Source organism: Echinops telfairi, unplaced genomic scaffold (genome assembly GCF_000313985.2).
Source record: "Echinops telfairi isolate 266 unplaced genomic scaffold, ASM31398v2 ScPeMD7_18;HRSCAF=68, whole genome shotgun sequence".
NCBI lineage: Eukaryota > Metazoa > Chordata > Mammalia > Afrosoricida > Tenrecidae > Echinops > Echinops telfairi.
In genome coordinates this window covers 54,834,843-54,854,364 of record NW_022103915.1, presented here as the reverse complement: position 1 = coordinate 54,854,364, position 19,522 = coordinate 54,834,843, and the positions used below count along the sequence as shown (strand labels likewise).

Genomic DNA, 19,522 nt, shown 5'->3' with positions numbered 1-19,522 from the left:
GAAACTAGTCAATAAATTCCTCTTTGGACTCACGCAGCACATGCAATGATGCTGAATGCAGGAAGATCACAAGCCAGTGGGTAGAAGGTCTTGGGGATCCAGTGGTAGTGGAAGCATCTCAGTGCTAGCACCGGTTTCCATGTCTCCTCCAACTCTCTGAGTGTCTCAACCACAGGAAAGGGAAGGCAGAGTAACTGGGTTTGGCCTCCAGTCTCCATTGGCCTCCAAATGAGGTCATCAAGCTGCGACCTGATGGGCAGGCTATACTCCACCCCTTCACGCAAGTTGGCAGATTATGTAATTGCCACACTGCCCTTGTACCAAGGGCATGATGTTCTTTTCCAGAGACCGGTCTCTCCTGATAAAAGGCCCAACGTATGTGAGATGATGTCTCACCCTCCTTGCTTCTAAGGAGGGTTCTGGCTCTACTTCTTCCGAAGCAGATTGGTTTGTTCTTTTGGCAGTCCGTGGTACTTTCATTATTCTTTGCCAGCACCATAATCAAAATGAATCAATATAGACAGAAGTAAAAATGCAAGTCTGTTGTACTCCATGTAGAATACTACTAGTGAACCAATTGATGCATTCAACAGTGTGGGCACAGCAACTTCTCCCTGCCCCTGCTGACATTATCGATGTGTTCCTGAGAAATTGTGAGTTAAGGGGAGAGTTCTGAATTAAGCCATATTTCAGAGAGTAGGAAAGATGGCTACTACTGGATTTTAAAATGTTAAAAATTGCACTGTCTCTGCAGGTGCTGAGGTGGTCATAATAAACCAAGAGATTGAGGTCATTGGGCAGGCCTTTTATACTTGGTGTGTTTAGTCCTAGAGGAGTCTGTAATTTACCATCTCTCCCTCGGCTTGTTGTTATTTTCCTTCACTCTATGAAGGCATTTACACAGTTTCTGAAAATCTCAACACTCAATAAATAGCAAAGATAATAATATATACGATCCGCCTTACCTTCTTATTTCATGGGTTAAGATCATTTTCATATTTTTCTTTCTTAATGGGGATGGGACACATCTTATTCTACCTGACTTGGTAAACATTCTTTTTCTTTCCATAAAAAGGAGATGGGAAACGGAAGTTGAAAATCAAATCTCATTTTCATGTCTGCGTAGTAATCAAACGTTTCCGGATTGTAGCTGGAGAAGCCGGGCCTGGCTGCAGCCACTGATTTGAGATCTCCCGCTATGACAAATCCGCACATTCAATAGCCTGTGAATTCTCTGACGCGTGCTTCCTCTTTGTGTTCTGTCTAGTGTGTCCGAGGCACACCACGAGCGCTCCAATGGCCAGCAACAACACTGCCAGCATAGCACAAGCCAGGAAGCTGGTCGAACAGCTGAAGATGGAAGCCAACATCGATAGGATAAAGGTGAGGACAAGACAGCCCTCCCGGCTCATCTCGCCTGGCTTATGAGAAGTGTGATTTGCAGCCCTCTGGCCCTTGACCCCTCTTGTAGCAGAGAGCGATGACAGGAGAGAGTTGTGATGATTAGGTGCAAGTTCACTTTTCTAGTGCCTCTTTGTCTTAGATTTCTCCAAGTTAAATGAAAAAGTATAAATAAAAACAAGCTCTTCCTATAGAATTAAAAACAAGCAAACACAACACCAACTCCAAAATGAACAAAAAGGAAAACACACACTGAATTCCAGAAAGGAAACTGAAAAACACATACAGCGTATCAGTCCATCAGTTGCCTTCCCTGGTCTTGTACAGAGCCTCTTCCCATTTGGGCTTCTGCCCTGGTTCAGGTTTTAAATGTATGCCTCTGATTTTCTTGTCTAGCCTTCTTCCATTCAGCAGGCCTGGTTATTTTTTTATTTTCTCCTTCACTTACTAGATTTTTTTGATTTGAAACATAGAGGTCATACAAGGTCTCCCTAAGAAGTCAATATAGAGGTTTCATTTTTTATTTTTATTTCTCTAAGTTGGTCGTGTCCTTTCTTTCTCTCACTACTCAGATCTAACCTTCAACTTGGCATTCCATTAGCGCTAATTCACACTGCATCAAGATTCTAAGTCCAAACTCTCAGTTGGCAGGACTTTGAATAGAAAGTTAGCCCTCACAATGCCATATGAGTAGACAGCTACTGCCACGAGGTAAGTGAATTTCTGTCAGTCATCAAAATTTTTACTTTCTGAAGGCCAAAGTCATTTGTGAACTAAAACTCAGAATCACTTCTCACTTTCTAAAATGAAACTAGAACTTTCTTCTAAAAATCCTGTTTAAATGAGAAACCTTGTTGTGTGTGTTTTCTCCATACCTGATGCAGCAGCCTGGTCAACCCAACCCTCCTCAGGAGCATGCTTCTAGAGCAGTGATTCTCAAACATCCTAATGCCGCTCCCCTTTAATACAGTTCCTCATGTTGTGGTGACCCCCAACCATAACATTATTGTCGTTTCTACTTCATGACTTTAATTTTGCTACTATTATGAATCAGGCAACCCCTGTGAAAGGGTCATTCGACCCCAGAGGGGTCGTGACCCACAGGTTGAGAACCGCTGTTCTAGAGTCAAAGGTCAGTATACTAAGGCCTATTAGGCCAAAGACCCACTGCTTACTTTTACAAATAATGTTCTCTTAAAATACAGTCACACTAATTCATCGGCATATTGTCTATGATTTATCTTGTGTTACAACAGCAGAGTAAAATTATTACAACAGAGAACATATTTCTTACAAAACCTAAAATATTTACTTGGTAACCCTTTACAGAGAATATCTGCTGACCTCTCTTCTAGAGCCATGGTTCTCAGCCCATCTGTGCATTGAAATGGTCCCGGGAATTCTATAAAAAGAACAATTCCCAGACCACACCCCAGAATAATTAAATTAGGATCTCATGAGGTATGGCTCAGGCATCAGTATATATATATTTTTTAACCTTAAGTTTCCACTTGACTCCAGTGTATAAGCCACACATTCAGGATGACAGTCCTGTGAAGGAGTTTACTCTTTCTAACGCCCGCTAGCTGTGAGCTGGATAGTGAGCAGAGTCAGCCAGTCTTCATAAACGGACTGAGAGAAGATCGATGAGCATTTTCTCTCCTAGGCAGAATTTGACTTCCTCGTCATTGGGTTGAATTTTTGCTGTTTGTTCACTCGTTCCTTTATTCAATAAATATTTTGTTGAGAACTTCCACTGTGGCCAGGCCTTGTTAGGTCATATGGGGTAGGTTATTGTTAGTCACCATCCAGTTGGCTCCAGCTCATAGCTACCCTGTGTGCACCTGGACGAGCCTGTGCTGTGCCATCTTCAGGGTCACTGGGGCAGCCATTTGGGTCAGTCCATTTCATTGAAGTGTTTCCCTCATTTTGTTGGCCCTCCACTGTACCAAACATGATGTCCTACAGCAAACGACTGCCCCTGCTGCTTCCAAGATATGTGAGTTGAATTCCCAGATAATGTTCTGTGATCCATCGGGATTTCATTGGAAAATTTTCATAATTAGATGGCCAGGCCTTTCTCCTATTCTGTCTCAATTTGAAAGTTCTTCTGAAACCTCTCCATGACGGAGACCCTGCTGACATTTGAAATCCCGATGGTGTAGCTTCCAGCCTCGTTATAATAATGCAGGTCCCATGGTGTGACAAATTGGCAGATGCTTGTTGGTCTAGAGATAGAAGGATAAAGACATGATGCTTGTCCTCAAGGAATTCCTGGTTTAATAAGGGGCTACAAACAATGTGAAACAAACCAATTATTGACAAAAACATGCTGTCCAAGAAGCCTAATTATCAAATGTAATTAGAAAGAAGTCAAGACCACACCCTGAATGACCTTTGAATACTACTTCTGAAAAGACACAAATAAATCATTACTGGAAAGGAGACAAAGCATCAGCCCGATAAACTGAGCATCAAGCGGCTGCCTTCCCAGGTGATCTTCAGACTCAAATCTCTAAATCCCTTTTGACGTCATTAGACCTCAAACTGTTGGAAATGCAGCAGCAGGCTGGATGTCAGCATTTGTTCTGCACAGCAGAGCCAGGCAGCCATGCTGTGGTGGAGTGTCAGATTATTTTTAGTTTAGCTGTTGGATCAAACTGCGACTGTGTTGACACCGTTGTCAGCTCACTGGGTTGGACTTGGTTGTCTGCTTTTCAGAGTCTCTTCAAGACTTCTGAGCATCCAGGCTCCTCCACCTCCCTTCTGTACTTGATCCTGCCAGCAGGATGCAGCTTCTCTCTGAAGATTGCAGGCTTGTGATTTTCCAGTCAAGTAGTGACATTCCACGCTGTAAAAGGCAGCAATGATTTTATGTACATCTGGCAGCGCTCACTGTAGCAGAGACAACAAGAACAGGACCTTTAAATAAAAGGTCAGGCAACACAGCTGGCCCTAGTGCTGGGGAAGGTCCCTACCCTAAAACATGGGGTGAGTTCATCTCTCGTGTGGCCTCCACGATCACGCAGGCCAGGTAGACTACCTCTACCTTAAAAGAGAATCCTAATAGCATCTTTGTTTTTGAACTCTTGTTTCCTAACCTTTTACATCACAGCTCTTAGGAGATTTGGGCTAGTAAACCCATTCTCTGTTCATAAGCCTTGGCATTTATAAATGGTCCATCCAGTCGTTTTGTGTGTCTTTGTTGGCATTTCTTTCAAGTACACCAAATAAAGATAAATACAAGGTAGATGAGAAAGGGGTTCAGAGGTGTTGTAAAGAATTCGATACTTCAATATATGAAATAGCATTCACACTGATGTTGAGCAAGGAATCATTGGATGATGTTCATGGTTAATGCACTTGGCTGCTAAAACCAAAAGTTTGGAGGTTTGAATCCAGTCAGAGGTGCCTGGGGAAAAAGGCCTGGTGATAGATTTTTAAAAGCCATCCATTAAGAAACCCAGTGGAGCTCTATTTTTTTCTCATACACCTGAGGGGGCCATGAGTTGCAGTTGATTTGATGACAACCTGTTACTAGTTTAATGTTGAGTGTAAACAGAATGGAAGAAGGCATGTCCGTTGTGCACAGGTTGAAAGAACATGTACAAAAGCACAGGGCAACAGAACCTCAATAATCCACCTATTCACCACTATTTTTAGGACGCTGGGTTCCTAATAACAGGACCCTAAGCCAAGCTAACATCAGCTGGAGGGATTGGTGATAAAAGTACAGCGGATCTCAGAGCAGAAATATAGCTGGGCGAGCAGAAGTGAGAATTGGAAGGCCATCAGGAACAGCAAGTGCTCAGTAATACGGCTTTGCTGTTCTCTGTGTGCCATCCTCTCTCTTTTCCTAAGAAGATTGGATTCCTTGACTCTCTGCTCCACGTGACAGACACAAGATGGCCTGCCATGATTCCTAGGATTATGTGTCACAGTTACAGTGACATACAGAAATAGAGAACTTGATCTAAAGCTTTCTGTATCAATTCCCTTTTCCTAGAGTGGCATCTCTGTTTAACGCAATGAGTCATCTCCAGCTCCCGCCAATTGACTGTGGAATCACATGATACAAACATAAGTCCTCGGAGTTGATTTGCCCATATGGGTGGAAAGGGGATAAATAGTAAGGAAGGAGCCAGAATCATTGTAAACTGGAAAGATGCTGCTTGGCAGAGATCAGTGCTAGCATTAAAAAGAATAATGAAAAGTAAAATAAAAGCAACAATAACAAAAAGTCAAGGCCAGGAGCAAGGATGAAATGATTGCTTCTTAACTACCTGGGTGCTCCATAAATTGGCCAGCCACAAAACTTTCACTTCTTACTCATTTCTCCAAGTAGCCCCGTTAGACCTCGCCTTCCTTTCTCAAGAGTGTACTATGCAAGTTCTCACTTCTCTACTTAATCTTGATCCCTCCCTAGGAATGCTTGTGCCCTTATTTTTGTCTATCCAAATCTCAATCTTCCTAAAATCCCCAATAGATCATAAGACTCTTTTGCCAGTCTTACCATATGATTCCAGTCTACAAATTAATCCTCCTTTCATCTAGTCTTTTTTTTTTTCTTTTTCAAACTAGACAGCACAGTCCTTAAAGTCAAAGTCAAACTAATTCATTTACTTATTTAAGCCCTTTATGGTGCTGAGTTTCACAAGGATTCAGTAAATACTTAAAAAAAATTTTATTGGCATGTATCATTCAGTCCTGTTAAGAAGAGTTGTGCAGTCATCCCCACAATCGATTTCAGAGCATTTTCTCCTCATCCTCGTTGTTGTTGGCACCCCATTTCCCCCAACTTCTCCTACCATGTCCTTAGGTAATTACTAATTCAGTTACTGTCTGTAGATTTACATGTCTTGGATTTCAGATATAGAAAAATCACACAAAGCAGAAACAAGTAAAAAAAAAACTAACAATGACAAAACCAAGAAAAATTTCAATCAAAAAGAAAACTGAAACAAGTTTTAAATGAATCAAAAGAGAGATCAAATGATAAGGTCTTATACTTTCAACTAACTACAAGTCTCTGCCACAGTCAACTTGACAATGCTGTCTGTCTGATAGCATGGATATTCACCATCCTGGACTAGGGTCAAAAGGGATTCACCAGAGCCTTAATCCAGGTGGGGACCCTACAATGGATTTTTGGCTTCCACTATCATTCATAGCCTTCTGCAAACTGGGTGTCGATAATTTATGCTCTGATAGCATTCCCTCCTTTAGATTTGGTTTTATTGGTAACCATCTTTAGATCACACAGGCTGGCATACTTCTTCCATGTGGACTTACTTGATGCCTCACTTAGATGGCTGTTATTTGGAAACAAGCCTTTAAACCCCCATTTGCTATTCTTTCTGACAGCTAGGCAGCCCTAGTTTCTTTGCCATACTTTGCCACAACGCCCATGTCTTCAGTGATCTCTTCATGAAGAAGAGTTTCAAGTAGGACCATTCTTGATTGTGGCTAGAATGAAGTGCGAGCCTAAAATCTATTTATATATCTATGGTTTGCCCATGTCTGTGGTTCACTTTAGGCACATCGTTATCATTTGATGATAGAGAACATTGTAAATCATCATGCTGGGATATAGGGAAATTCTATTGACATGTCATTGTTAGCCAATGGAACTGACTCCACAAAACCTAGCAACAACATAGACTTTAAAACACTGCTGAGAAAAGGAGATTTTACATGTATAGCCAGCTTTTCAGACTGCAATGCATGAATTGTGGACTTGCATAGATTCAGGTCTTCAGTGACTGGTCACTATTTACATGAACAATGGGAGTTAGTAATAGGGCAAATCTTTTAAAACTCCTCATTCCAAGAGGCAGCTATGCCTTCCAGGTTAACACATCAGGAAAAAAACTAAGAACATTAAAATATTAAATATATTGTAGTCCTAGGCACTGGGCACCCTCAAAGCAAGAGATTCAAACCAAAGTCTAATGACCACCAATTCTATAACCTTGGGATAGCAGTCTTCTGCTTCTTCCCACACTAGAGTGTTTCATCCGTGAGATCGAGGGAGTGTGTCCATCCCTTAAAGCTGCTGAGTAGAACTGGAGTAAAGCCCAGTTCACTTCATTGGGTGTCCACTTGGAATCATACTGGTGTGACCTATGAAGGATGTTGTGTGCCTCCAGAGGACAGGGTCTAAAGTCCCAGCAGTCCATAGCCCAAGGCCTCAGTCACCAAAGGCTAAGCAAAGTGTTCAATTATGAATAGAGTACAGGGCATATTCTCCCTTTGGCTTCTATTTAAGTATTGTTAAGTGATTTTTTCCCAATGGGAAGTTGCTTCACCCAGTTTACCCATCAGCAAAAGTGTAATTACTTTCTCCAATACATACATGCTCCCCTACTTGAATTTCGTCCTGACTTGAATTTCCAGTAAGTTTCACATATCACTTCTTTAGGCGTGTCTGTTGATTTGAGGTGATCTTAGCACAATGAAGGAACCTTGGTGGTGTAGAGGTGATGTGTTAGGCTGTGATCCACATGGGCATCGGTTGGAAACCACCCGCAGGAGAAAGTAAATGGGGCTTTCTACTCCCATAAACAGTTAAAGTCTTGGAAACCCACAGGAGGTCCCTGTGGGTCAGCATTGATTCACTGGCCTCGAGTTTGGATTGTTGTTGTTTTAGCACAGTGGTGTTTGGCAGCAACTCAATGGTCTTCTTCCCCTCTGTGCATTTTGAGGAACTGACCACAGCTGAGGTGAGGTCACCTCCCTCAAAGTGGTTTTGAAGATGCACATATAAATGTGATGGTACATAATTAATGGGCACTGGACAGGCTCTCCTCTTCATTGCTTCAGAGATCGGATTAGATGATCACATGACTAGAGCAGAAGCCTGCCTTCATCTTGGTATTAATCTTTATAGTACTGGACTCATATAGTATTTGTCAAAAGTTATTTGGCTAGATAGATGGAGGTTTTTATTTCTTTATCTTCTATCCTGCTCCACTGGTCTATGTAGCTATCATTGTACCAATACCAGGCTGTAGTAGTGCAAAGCCTCCTACTTTATTCTTTTTGAGACGGTTCTTCCTTATGCTAAGCCTCTTTCCACTTCAAATTACCAAAAATGAAGTTGGTAATTTCTTTAAAGAATGAAGTTGGGATTTGGATCAGAATTGGGTTGTATTTGTGGATTGCTTTAGGTAATACTGACATTTTCACTATATTGTCTTCCTGTCCATGAACATGGGATAGCCTTCCATTGTGTAGGTCTCTTTGGGTTTCTTATAATAGTGCTCTTTAGTTTTCTTTGTACTGGTCTTTTGTTTCTTTGGTTAGGTTTATTCCTAAGTATTTCATCTTCTGTATGGTATTGATCAATTCTAGAGTATGTATATGTGTGCTGGGGAGGAATGCAGTGTTTGGTTATTAGGGTGGAGTGCTCTGTATGTCTTGGAGGTCAAGCTGGTTGATGGTGTTGTTCAGCTTGTTACATTGACGTCTCCCACTATTATTGTTGAGCTGTTTATTTCTGTTTTCAACTCTGAGCATTTGATTGATTTCAAGGGTCTTTCATTTGGCATGCATATGTTTATTAAGGTTATATGTTCCTTTAATCATTATGTGGTATCCATTCTTATCTATCACTATGTTATTTGCCTCGAAGTCTATTTTATGTAATATTAATATTGTTACTCCTGCCTTTTTAGTATTTTCATGGACTTGGTAGATTTTTCACCATCCTTTGATTTTCAGCCTATTTTTGTTTTCAAGTTTAAGATGTGTCTCTTATACGCAGTATATATATATAGACAGAGGGGCCTTAGTAAACATATTTTTTATGAATACCTTTAGATTCATGTGTTGAAAGTGACATGTAACAAAACATGAAGAACTATATTCCTCATGATATTCCCAATTATATTTATGATTTTGAGATTTCAAGCATGAATGTAACTTCCCAGATAATGCTACAGTAATGGTGATAATTCAAATAAGACTAGCATGAAAAAGGAAATGATCCCTCTAAAAATAGGTAAATTGTTTCATGCCATGTTTGCAATTAAAAATAGGTAACATTTATAGTATACTTTAAAAAAAAGTTCAGCTCCATAAAAAGAATAGAATGATATTCATACCTGAACAATACATGCAAATTACTGAATGAAACATGACTACTACTAATGATTAAATCAGATCATTAAGGAATGCATTAATGATTAAACAAAGAACTTCATTTGATGGAGGTGGATATAATTTTTTTTAATTCAATCAATGTCTGGTAAGCACCAAATATGTGATGGTTGATTTGAATTGAGCTTTAGGGAGAACTGTAGTGATAAATGGACTACTTAGACATTATACTTGGTACCAGCTCACCAAGACCTACCAAATATAGTAATCCTATAGGCCATCCTAGGACTGCCACATTGGGTTTCAGAGAGTATAAATCTTCATGAAAGCAGATTGGCTTCTCTTTCTCCTGGGGTGCAGCAGAACATGTGAACCCTCCCTTTCTTACTACTAAAGGGGAGAGATGGATTCTAGTTTGAGATGCTCTCATGTATTTTTCTAGCATTTCAATTGCAAGTTTTAGCATCCCTTCCATAAAATGACTTCATTCCATTTGACTGGAAATATTTATACTTTATAGATAAAAATTTTAATTGCATTAAGGAATGTATTAATAATTGAACATAGAACTTCATTGGATGGAGTGGATATAATTTTTTAATTCAATCAATATCTAATAAGCACCAAATATATGCCTAGCCTTATGTACCTATGAGATGTAGCAGCAATGCAGTAAAACCTTGGAACTTTGAGAATTCTGGAAAAAATGAAAAATGAATATTTCTGAATAACTCAGTTTTCAGACCAGATGAAGTCTCTCCTGAAAAAATCGAATGATTTTGAATGACAATCCTCTGTGTCTTTATGTGTTCATCCAATAGAGCACATTCAATATATGTTTATGGATGAGAATCATTTTGAAACGTAATTCCCTCTTCTCCAAAGACCCTATTGATATGCTCCATCAGTTTAATACCACCTTAAGGAGGGTCAGGGGCATACTCCTTACAAGATTCACGCATTATTTCATAAGTTAGGAAATCAAGGCAACATATGTACAAATGTCCTTGGACAATTGATGTGTGGATTGTTAGAAGAGCCCCCAATAAAATGATTTATTAAAATAAGAATTTTTTAAAAAGAAATGACCTTTTGGACATTTGAGTGGGGTTCAAAAGGCAGCGTGGCCATGCCCTATGCTCAGCACGTCCATCGGACACGTTGGGGACTCTGAGCTCGCACGAGAAAAGATCTGTGGAGGGGCTAGATGGCTGACTCAAGAAGTGAGGCTCCCAGGATCCCAGCCCCTGCTTCCACACTGGGCTTTCCCAGCAACCTCACTTACTCCTTTCTTGGCGTATTGGAAAGTACGTCACAACCTGTTTTCCTAACAGCAGTGTACCATGTCCGATAAGTACAACAGAAAGGGAATATTGTAGAGCACCTCGTTTATAAAGTAGTCGTTTCTAAATGAAGCTTTAAAATAGTAGTAGTTTTGCTAATACTCCTCAACTGATATTTCTGCCTGAGAAATGAGAATCTTTGTATGCTTCTAAAACATGAAATATAATAAAATACAATAACGTGGTTGCTCTTGCTAAAAATATATATTAAGAAGAAGAATAGAAAACCCAAACTCCAAACTCACTGCCATCTAGTCATTAGGACTCATGCCCCCCTAAAGGGTAGGGGGAACTGCCTGGTGGGTTCCGGGGCCTGTCACTGTGATTCGGGGGGGCTGTTCACAGTCACAGTGGAAAGAGCCTGTAGATTCACTGTAGGCTGGATACAAGGCAGCAGGTCACACTGCTTTCCATTCTTGACATGAGCGGCCTTGCTGCTAGGGCACGTCTCTCCCTCGCAGTAAATTTCAGGGCGTATCAAAACATACTAAGGATTCATTTGTTTATTACTACTTAAATCTAGATGTTTTAATTTCGCCTTACATTACATAGTAATGAATCAAAGTAAAGTACATCTGTTCCCTCCTGTCAGCCAGCAGCTTATGGTCTGAGTAAGATATCTTTCAAAACTCACGTCAGACCAGCCTCGCCTAGTTTGAAACTCTTATTTCTCCTCAGAAATGTGACAGGTTCTTGATTTTTGCCAGGCCTGTGGCTAGCAGCTTGTGATGCATGCATTACCTTCACATTTTGAGGGATTGTTTTAAAAGCCTTGTAAGCAACAGACTACAGTCACAAATTACAGTCAATGTCCGGTGACTCCACGAATCCACACAACTGAACTGAAGGAGCCGAAGGGGCAACTGAATGACTGATCCCCTTCATGCACAGCTAACTTCCCTCGAGCCGAGGAAGTGACCGTCTGTCAGCACGTACTCTGCCTAATAGCTTGCAAATATTTCTAACATCAGTTTAAAACGTGTCTCGATTTCAGGATGTAATGAAGGCCAAGCTCGGTGGAAGTCGGGGGTCTGGTTTTTATCCTAGTGATGATGCTTCTTGGAGCTGGCAGAGCGTCTGCGTAGAACAGGGCCCATTTGTTTGGAGTCTAAAACCACAGCCTGGTGGCCTTCCCCAGGGCTCCTGAGAACTCCTGGGTCCTCAGCCCGAGTCTGCTTTCGTGAGGTTGCTGGATAGCTAGGTTTCGGCAGCTGTCAGTCTGGAGAAGCCATATAGGGCTATATGCTCATTAGGCCTGTTTGTTTTCACGTGTGCCCAGATCCCTTCTCCCTCATACAGGACATCATCCATTTGGCTTGGCTAGTTCCTCGTTTCCACCAGTACACAAGCATACTGTTCGTTTCTCCTGCTTAAATAAAACGAAATATTTTTCCTGACCCCCTACTCCCTCTGCTAACTATCTCATTTGCTTCTTTCCCCTTGCAACAAAGACCCTTGAAAAAGATGCTCATGTTCACTGTCGCTAATGTCGATGTCCCCTGTTTGGTTAAACATGTGGAGTTTTTAAAAAATGTTCTAAATCTTGTAGAAAAGTTCAAGGACAGCGTGAACTATGCTTGCCCTGAGCCACTGGAGAGTAAGTTGTCGCCATGTCTCCCTGTCACCTCGAGTACTTCAGGGTGTCTTTCTACAGATAAGACATCGACTTGCATACTCAAAGCACAGCCGTCATAATCAGGACGTGGACGCTGATGCATCCCCACCATCTGGTTGTCAGCCCATTGGAGAGTCACAAGCCAAGGCACCCAGGAGGTGTTACGGTGTTTTGGTATTTTACCAAGTACAGTGGAAAGCTTTCAAGCAGAGGAGTGTTGTGATCCAATTTATATATTTTTAAATATCTTTCTAGGTGTGGTGTGGAGAATAGTACTCTGGGCTTAGTTGTCAAATCAGGAAGATCATCTAAGACTGAAATTTTAAAACTTGTTTTTAATCCAACCGCCCTTTGACTGTCTCATGAAGCCCCTGGACATCTTTTCAGAATATCATTGTTAAACTACAAAACAAACTAATTACATTGAAATACAGTTTAACAAAATATGCTTAAAATGTTTGTGATATGGTTATATATATATACTCCCGGCAAGACTTTCTGTCATGTACTTTGGCCCTGTTATCCAGAGGGACCGGTCCCTGGAGAAGACATCATGCTTGGTCAAGTAGAAGGTCAGCCCCCACAAAGAAAACTCTCCATGGGATGGATTGACTCCGTGGATGCCATAACGGGCTCAGACATAGGAATGGCTTGCGAGGATGGTACAGGACCAAGCCATGTTTCAAAGCTTCATCTTTCTCCCTCGGAGCCACTGGTGGATTTGAACTGCAGACCTGCCAGTTAGCAGCCCAACTTTTAACCCACTACGCTCTCGGGGTTCACCTGGCATGGAATAAGGACTGGGGAATATTCCTTGTTGTCCTAGTGACTTCTGTGGTTCTGACATGGTGTTGGGTTTTCAGGAGATTGCAGGCTAGTGAAAACAATGAGACACAACATACAACATAGTTTGAGACGGAAGCTGTGGTGAATGAAATGTTTGAATATAAGATAAGCAACTCATGGGTATTGCTTTTGCCCAGGTTCCAGAAAGTCAGGTCGGACACGGACACGGAAGGGCCCAATAAGACCTGTCTAGTAGAACTTCCCCATAGGGCTTCCTGAGGATGTGATGTGTATGTAAGCAGACTGCTGCAGCGACCCATTAACTTTTGGTTAGCCCCTCGGTACTCGCCCACTGCACTGCCAGGGCCTCTCTTGCCCAGTCTAGCACGTATCTATCATAAGATCAATTTTTTAAAGTTTATACCACACATTTATATGTGAGCTGCTGATTTTTTTTTTTTAAGCAAATGAGTTTTAGGTATTACTCTTGTCGAGTCTTTACTGCATAACAAACTCGCTCCTATTTGGTATAATAATTACGACCACTTAGCCAACAGAAAGGCCCTGAAAAGAAGTCATCAAGTTCAGTCTAAAACTTTGCCCTTTGCTTTCCATATAAAAGAGTAAAGACGAGAACTTTTTTGGCTGTTTCCTTTCATGATCTCCTGTTAGCATGCCATGAAGGAAACATGGTTCTGGGCGGATACAGGAGAAGGGGAGGTGGGAGAAAGGAAGTGCGTCGGGGAGACCAACCCAGGGACAAGAGACCTCCAAGTCAACTAAAATCAATGGAGAGAAGGGTGTTGGATGCCTAGTGGGCTTAATCAAGGGCAATGTAGCAGCGAGGAATTACTGAACCTGAATGAAGGCTGAACATGATGGTGGGATGAGAGGAAAGTAATAGAAAATAGAGGAAAGAAGCAGGAGACAAAGGACATTTATAGAGGTCTAAATACAGGCATGTACATATGTAAACATATCTATAACGAGAGGGGAACAGATCTATGGACTTATATCTGTATGTTAAGAATTAAGGTTGCAGCACTCCCTCAATGCAAGAACACTTTGTTCTAATAATCCAGCATTCCGTGATGCTCACCTTCCCAACACGATCGCTGAAGACAAAATGGGTGCATAAGCAAATGTGGTGAAGAAAGCGGATGGTGCCCAGTTATCAAAAGATAGAGCATCTGGGGTCTTAAAGGCTTGAAGATAAACAAGTGGCCAACTAGCTGAGAAGCAAAAAAGCACACCAGCCTGTGTGATTATGAGGTATCTATAGGATCACGTATCAGGCATCAAAGACTCAGAACAAAATCATCCTCAATGTGAATGGGATGGGTGGGGGGGTGGTACGTGAAGCAGAGACCCAAAGCCCATTGGTAGCTAATTGAACATCCCCTCATAGAAGGGTCACAAGGAAGAGATGAGCCAGTCAGGGTGCAGTATAATACCGATGAGACACACAGCTTTCCTCTAGTTCTTTAATTTCTTCCTTCCCCCCACTATCATGATCTCAGTTCTACCTTACAAATCGGATTAGACCAGAACATGCACATTGCTACAGATAAGAGGGCACAACACAGGGATCCAGGATAGATAAACCCCTCTGGGCCAACAATGAGAATAGAGATACCAGGAGGATAAGGGGAAGGTGGCAGGAGAAAGGATGAACATATAACCCCCTCCCATGGGGACGAACAACAGAAAAATGGGTGAAGGGTGACAGAGGATGATGTAAGATGTGAAAACAATAATCTATAACTTAAGGGTTCATGAGGGAGGGAAGGTGGGGGAGGGAGGGGGAAAATGAGGAGCTGATCCCTAGGGCTCAAGTAGAAAGAAAATGCTTTGAAAATGATGATGGTGGCATATGTACAAACGTGCTTGACACAATGGATAAATAGATGGATTTTGATGGGAGATGTAAAAGCCCCCAATGAAAGTATTTAATAAAATAAAAGAAAGAAAGTGACTCATATTTTATGGATATTTGAACCCAATGGCACTCCTCATGTTGGTCATCCACCTCTTCTCCAAGTGTGGTTACACGTGATTTCTAGATTCTTTCTCAAAAATAAAGCCACTCTCAAGCGGTAAAGCAGTGCCCCCATCAAAGCACTTCACAGGCATGTGCTCTGGGCCGCACCACCAAGGAGCAGCAGCCTGTTGTGGGAAATGGCAGTCACGGAAATCACTGACCAGCGTCCCGTGAGACTTCCCTAAAGGATGGACACCTGGCCGAGGAAGTGTGTGCGTGCACATGCGTGTCTTTGGTTTGAAATAAACGGAAATCGTGTGCACGATGTTAGGCATGCCTGCCCCAGTGTCTTTTGGCGTGTTACCAGGGGAGACCAGGACCTCGCGCCTGGTAAAGTGAAGGGGCAGCACAAAAAGAGGAGGGCCCGGGAGCAGACGAAGTGACACAGCGGTGCAAACATGGCCTCAACATAGACGCCCTGGTGGGGACGGCACAGGACTGGGTGGTGGTTTGTTCTCTTGTACACAGGGTGGCTCTGAGTCGGAACCCACTGGGTGTCACCTAACAATAGCTACCACTCTGTGGTTTCTGGAGGAAGCCCTGGTAGTGAGTTATGTGTTGGGTTGCTAACTGCAAGGTCAGCGGTTTGAACCCAGTCCATGCTCTGAAAGAGAAAGACAAGGATTTCTCTTCCCATACAGAGGTCCTGCCTCAGAAGCCCTAAGGAGCCGTTCTCTGAGGCTGTACAGGGCCACTGTGAGTCAGCATGGACTCAGTGGAAGTTGGGGTTGTTTCTGAAGCAGAGAGGGGCGACTACGGAATAATAATCCTGGCTAGCCTGAGCGGAAAGTTTACAATGAACTCGCCACTAAACAGATGATCTCATCCAGCCTAGGACTCAGGTGAGGCAAAGGAGGCCCCGGGGCCCACCCTTTAAGAAGGCATGTTCACTCTCAGGATTGTACAGGGCAGGGTGGCACTGGAATGACCCGGGCAGCAAGTGCTTCTGTAAATGTGGTGCCCAAGGGATCTTGCCCTGGTCCCAGACCTACATGCAACAATCTAATAAAGTCAGTCTGAGTTTACAGAGGTTGATTATCTTGCCGCTTTTGCGCACAGCTAGCAAGTGGATTGGAATCCAAGCCTAGGCTTTGACTGTGCGTCCCCCAAAATCGGACTCGGTGCCTTACTGAAGCGTCTGGTGTCTCTGTGTTCTTTGCCAGGTCTCCAAGGCAGCCGCAGACTTGATGGCCTATTGTGAAGCGCACGCCAAGGAAGATCCTCTCCTGACACCGGTGCCGGCTTCAGAGAACCCATTCAGGGAGAAGAAGTTTTTCTGTGCCATCCTTTAAGTCTTTGCGGGGAGCCTGCAGAGCCTCAGGGCTCCTGGGACACCGATGGAGAGTTTTTAGCAAAGTGGACTCCTTTCTAGTCCACAGCATTTAAAGCCGAAGAGGAGAACCATCCTGGAAGCTCCGGGCTCCGCATGTTTAAAGAGCAAGCCCCCTTTACAAGAATGAAAGCCAACCCTCGCCATGAGCTAGAGATCTGGTGTCCGCAGAACTGCCTGGAGGAGGGGAATCTGTAAAGATAAAATTGTTGTCACTTCCTTGCTGGTATTCCCCGCCCCCACTGATGTCACTGCTTCATATTTTTAAAAGAGGGAACATGGAAACCGACAGCTGTCTTGAGCTGACCTTGGAGTGACTATTGTCTGTAGAATCCCTGTTGAGTTGTGTCCTGTCATCACAGTCAGGTTTAATGACGGTAATGTTAATGTCGTCTTGGTGCCTTTCTTTCTTTTTCTGTCCTTTTCCCTCGCCTCCTCCCTCCCCTCCCCATTAGAGTTGTACCGAGATACTGAACTCCGAGAGTAGCTGGTTTGTTTAGAGAGAGGCTCCCCAGGGTGTCTCCTCATGGCAGTCAGAACAAAAAGAAAAACCATGTCGGTTGTCTATGTTCCCGTCACTATTCCTAACCTGTGTACATGATAGCTTTGATTCTGCAAGTAAAAGTAACTCATGTGTTGTGACCGGTGCTTTCATATCCTTGTGACAACTTTCGAATATTATTGCATGAAAAACGCCCCTCTGTTAATAGCCATTCAGAAGGGTCATTGTTTTACTATCCAGTCGGGAGAGGAAACGAGTGAGCAAGCGTGATCTTGGAACACTGAGATGACTTACGCGCCTTAGCCATGCCTAAAATACCTCCTAGTTCACCACGGCGTAAATGCCTCTTCAAAATAGTCTCCAGATTCCGAAGCATCTGGCTTTTAGCTAGGATCCAGGGTAGCATGGGGACCACTGAGCAGGAGAGGTAGATTCACCTTCAGTTAGTCATGAGCCGATTTTGCCACCGAAGGAGCCAGCCCCCTCTTCTTTCCCTGAGGCATGGAAATTCTCCACTGAAAGACCACTTCCCATTCATCTTAAGTAGAAAGCTGGGCCCTCCAGACAGAACCCTGGCTGCCCACCCCCACCCCCCACAAGAGGAGCGCCCTGTTTGGGGGACAGAGGCAGCTCCCACAGCTGACTCCTCAGAGGAAGACCCCTTCTATCACAGACACAGTTTCCTTTTTCACTCAGCACATTTTCCAAGAGATCTTTTTGGTTTTACTTTGTTCTCCACATTGTTTGCTAGTGGTTTCTGGTCTTTCTTTACAACATTCTTGCAGCAAGCTCTCTTCCTAGGACAGGCTGTGGAGAGTGATTGTTCCTGTCTGCTGCAAACCCTCCCCCCACCCTCCAACCCCAACCCCCATGAAGGGGACCCCTGGGAGCCTGTGCCACATCTTTCCCTGTCATTCCCAGGCAGAGTAGGGCCTTGTGTATGTCTTCTTGTTTGCTTTGAAATCCCCCCGAACACGAGGGAGCAGAAAAACTGGGAGTGTATTTATCAAAGTATAATATGATACAATTTGCCTAGCAGTACAGTGGAATCAGCTAAAATCTTTGCACATTTTTCAAATGAGCCAAAACATAAATTGGATATGTGGTCACACAAAACAATGGAATAAAGCATGCTTTGGCAGTAATTAAGGTTCTATTATAAGACCCAGATGGTTTTCTTAATCCACACCATGTCTTTTCTCTCAAAAGAATTCTTTGTATTTCCATATAAATCTAGATCCTTAGAACAATTAAAACGGAATCAAAATTTTCCAGAAACACTATAATCCAAGTCTGATCATTAAAAAAGCAGGGCGTCCGAGCTGCAGGTGGCTTATCCTAAAAGGGAAGAGAAAGGTAGGAAATACACAGCCCATTTGAAATGAAATTTAAAGACTATATTTTGCTTTACTCAATTTCCTGTCTGATCGTTCAGGGGTATATCCGTTTTTATATGACCGTTGGCTTTTTGCTACCTTTAATTATTAAGGGAAGATCCTTTTAAATTTTTATTGCGTATGTCTCTAAACAGGTTTAGTTACTTTAGAAATTCAACTATCCTCTTCATTAGCATAATTTGTCTTAAGGGATAACTAGTAAGAAAATGAAGCCCACTTTTTCAAGGCCCTCCTTTCTGTATATAATGTGCAGACAGTAATGAAAATAGGCCCCAGAATTAATTGACAATAACCTGAATATTCAGAATGCAGACGTCATAAAGCAAAAAAAAAAAAAAAAGAATCTTATCTCACCATCAATATTAACTCTGCTTTCCAATTTATTTTTCAATTTTAAACCAAGTAATATTTGATAAATCAGGGGGTATACGTAAGAACTTTGGTCTGGATCTGACGTTGCTAATACTGTTTCAAAGGTGAAGGTAAAACAAGAAAACACATGTCTGCAGGCGTCACCCTGTTCTCCTAGGGGAGATGGATAAAATCAAGGATGCTGCTGTCGGGGATTCTTAAACTCGTGTCTCCTTGTTTGCTCCTCGCTGCTCCTGGCCACAGTGAATCGTTCGTATATGTTACTGTTGTCACGCATTCTTCCTGTGCAAGACCTGCGTGGCGTGACTTTCTAAAGGAGGGAAATAGCAGAAATGTTAAAACAGGAAAACCTGAATGTGATGTGTGCATTTTCATCCCATCTGGACAATGTATTTGTTTTAATAAATGGAATTTCAGATCCATTTCCTTTGCAGTTGGGTTCCTCGTGCAGGAAGGCCTGTGAACCACCTCTCGCGTCACATTCCTGGTTCGTTGGGAAAGGCTCTGAGCACACGTTACAAGATGGGTGAGACAAGGAGCCCAGCCATTTTCTTTAGGGTTTTGTGATTGAGGCACCCTAAAGAGGAGAAAGAAAAATCACAGGAGGCTCTGTCATAGCCTTTCTCCCTGGATCT

At 42.6% G+C, this 19,522-nt stretch overlaps 1 protein-coding gene across 1 annotated transcript in view; it reads left to right on the top strand.

Annotated features, from left to right (window-relative positions):
* GNG2 (G protein subunit gamma 2) overlaps positions 1-19,309 on the top strand; it is a 120,583-nt gene extending 101,274 nt beyond the window's left edge. Inside the window, exons 3-4 of the mRNA XM_030884982.2 lie at positions 1,268-1,383; positions 16,450-19,309. Of these exons, the coding sequence (XP_030740842.1) occupies positions 1,297-1,383; positions 16,450-16,578 (216 nt within the window). The 5' untranslated portion in view covers positions 1,268-1,296 and the 3' untranslated portion in view covers positions 16,579-19,309. The remainder of the gene's footprint in view (positions 1-1,267; positions 1,384-16,449) is intronic.
* Positions 19,310-19,522: the final 213 nt, after the last annotated feature.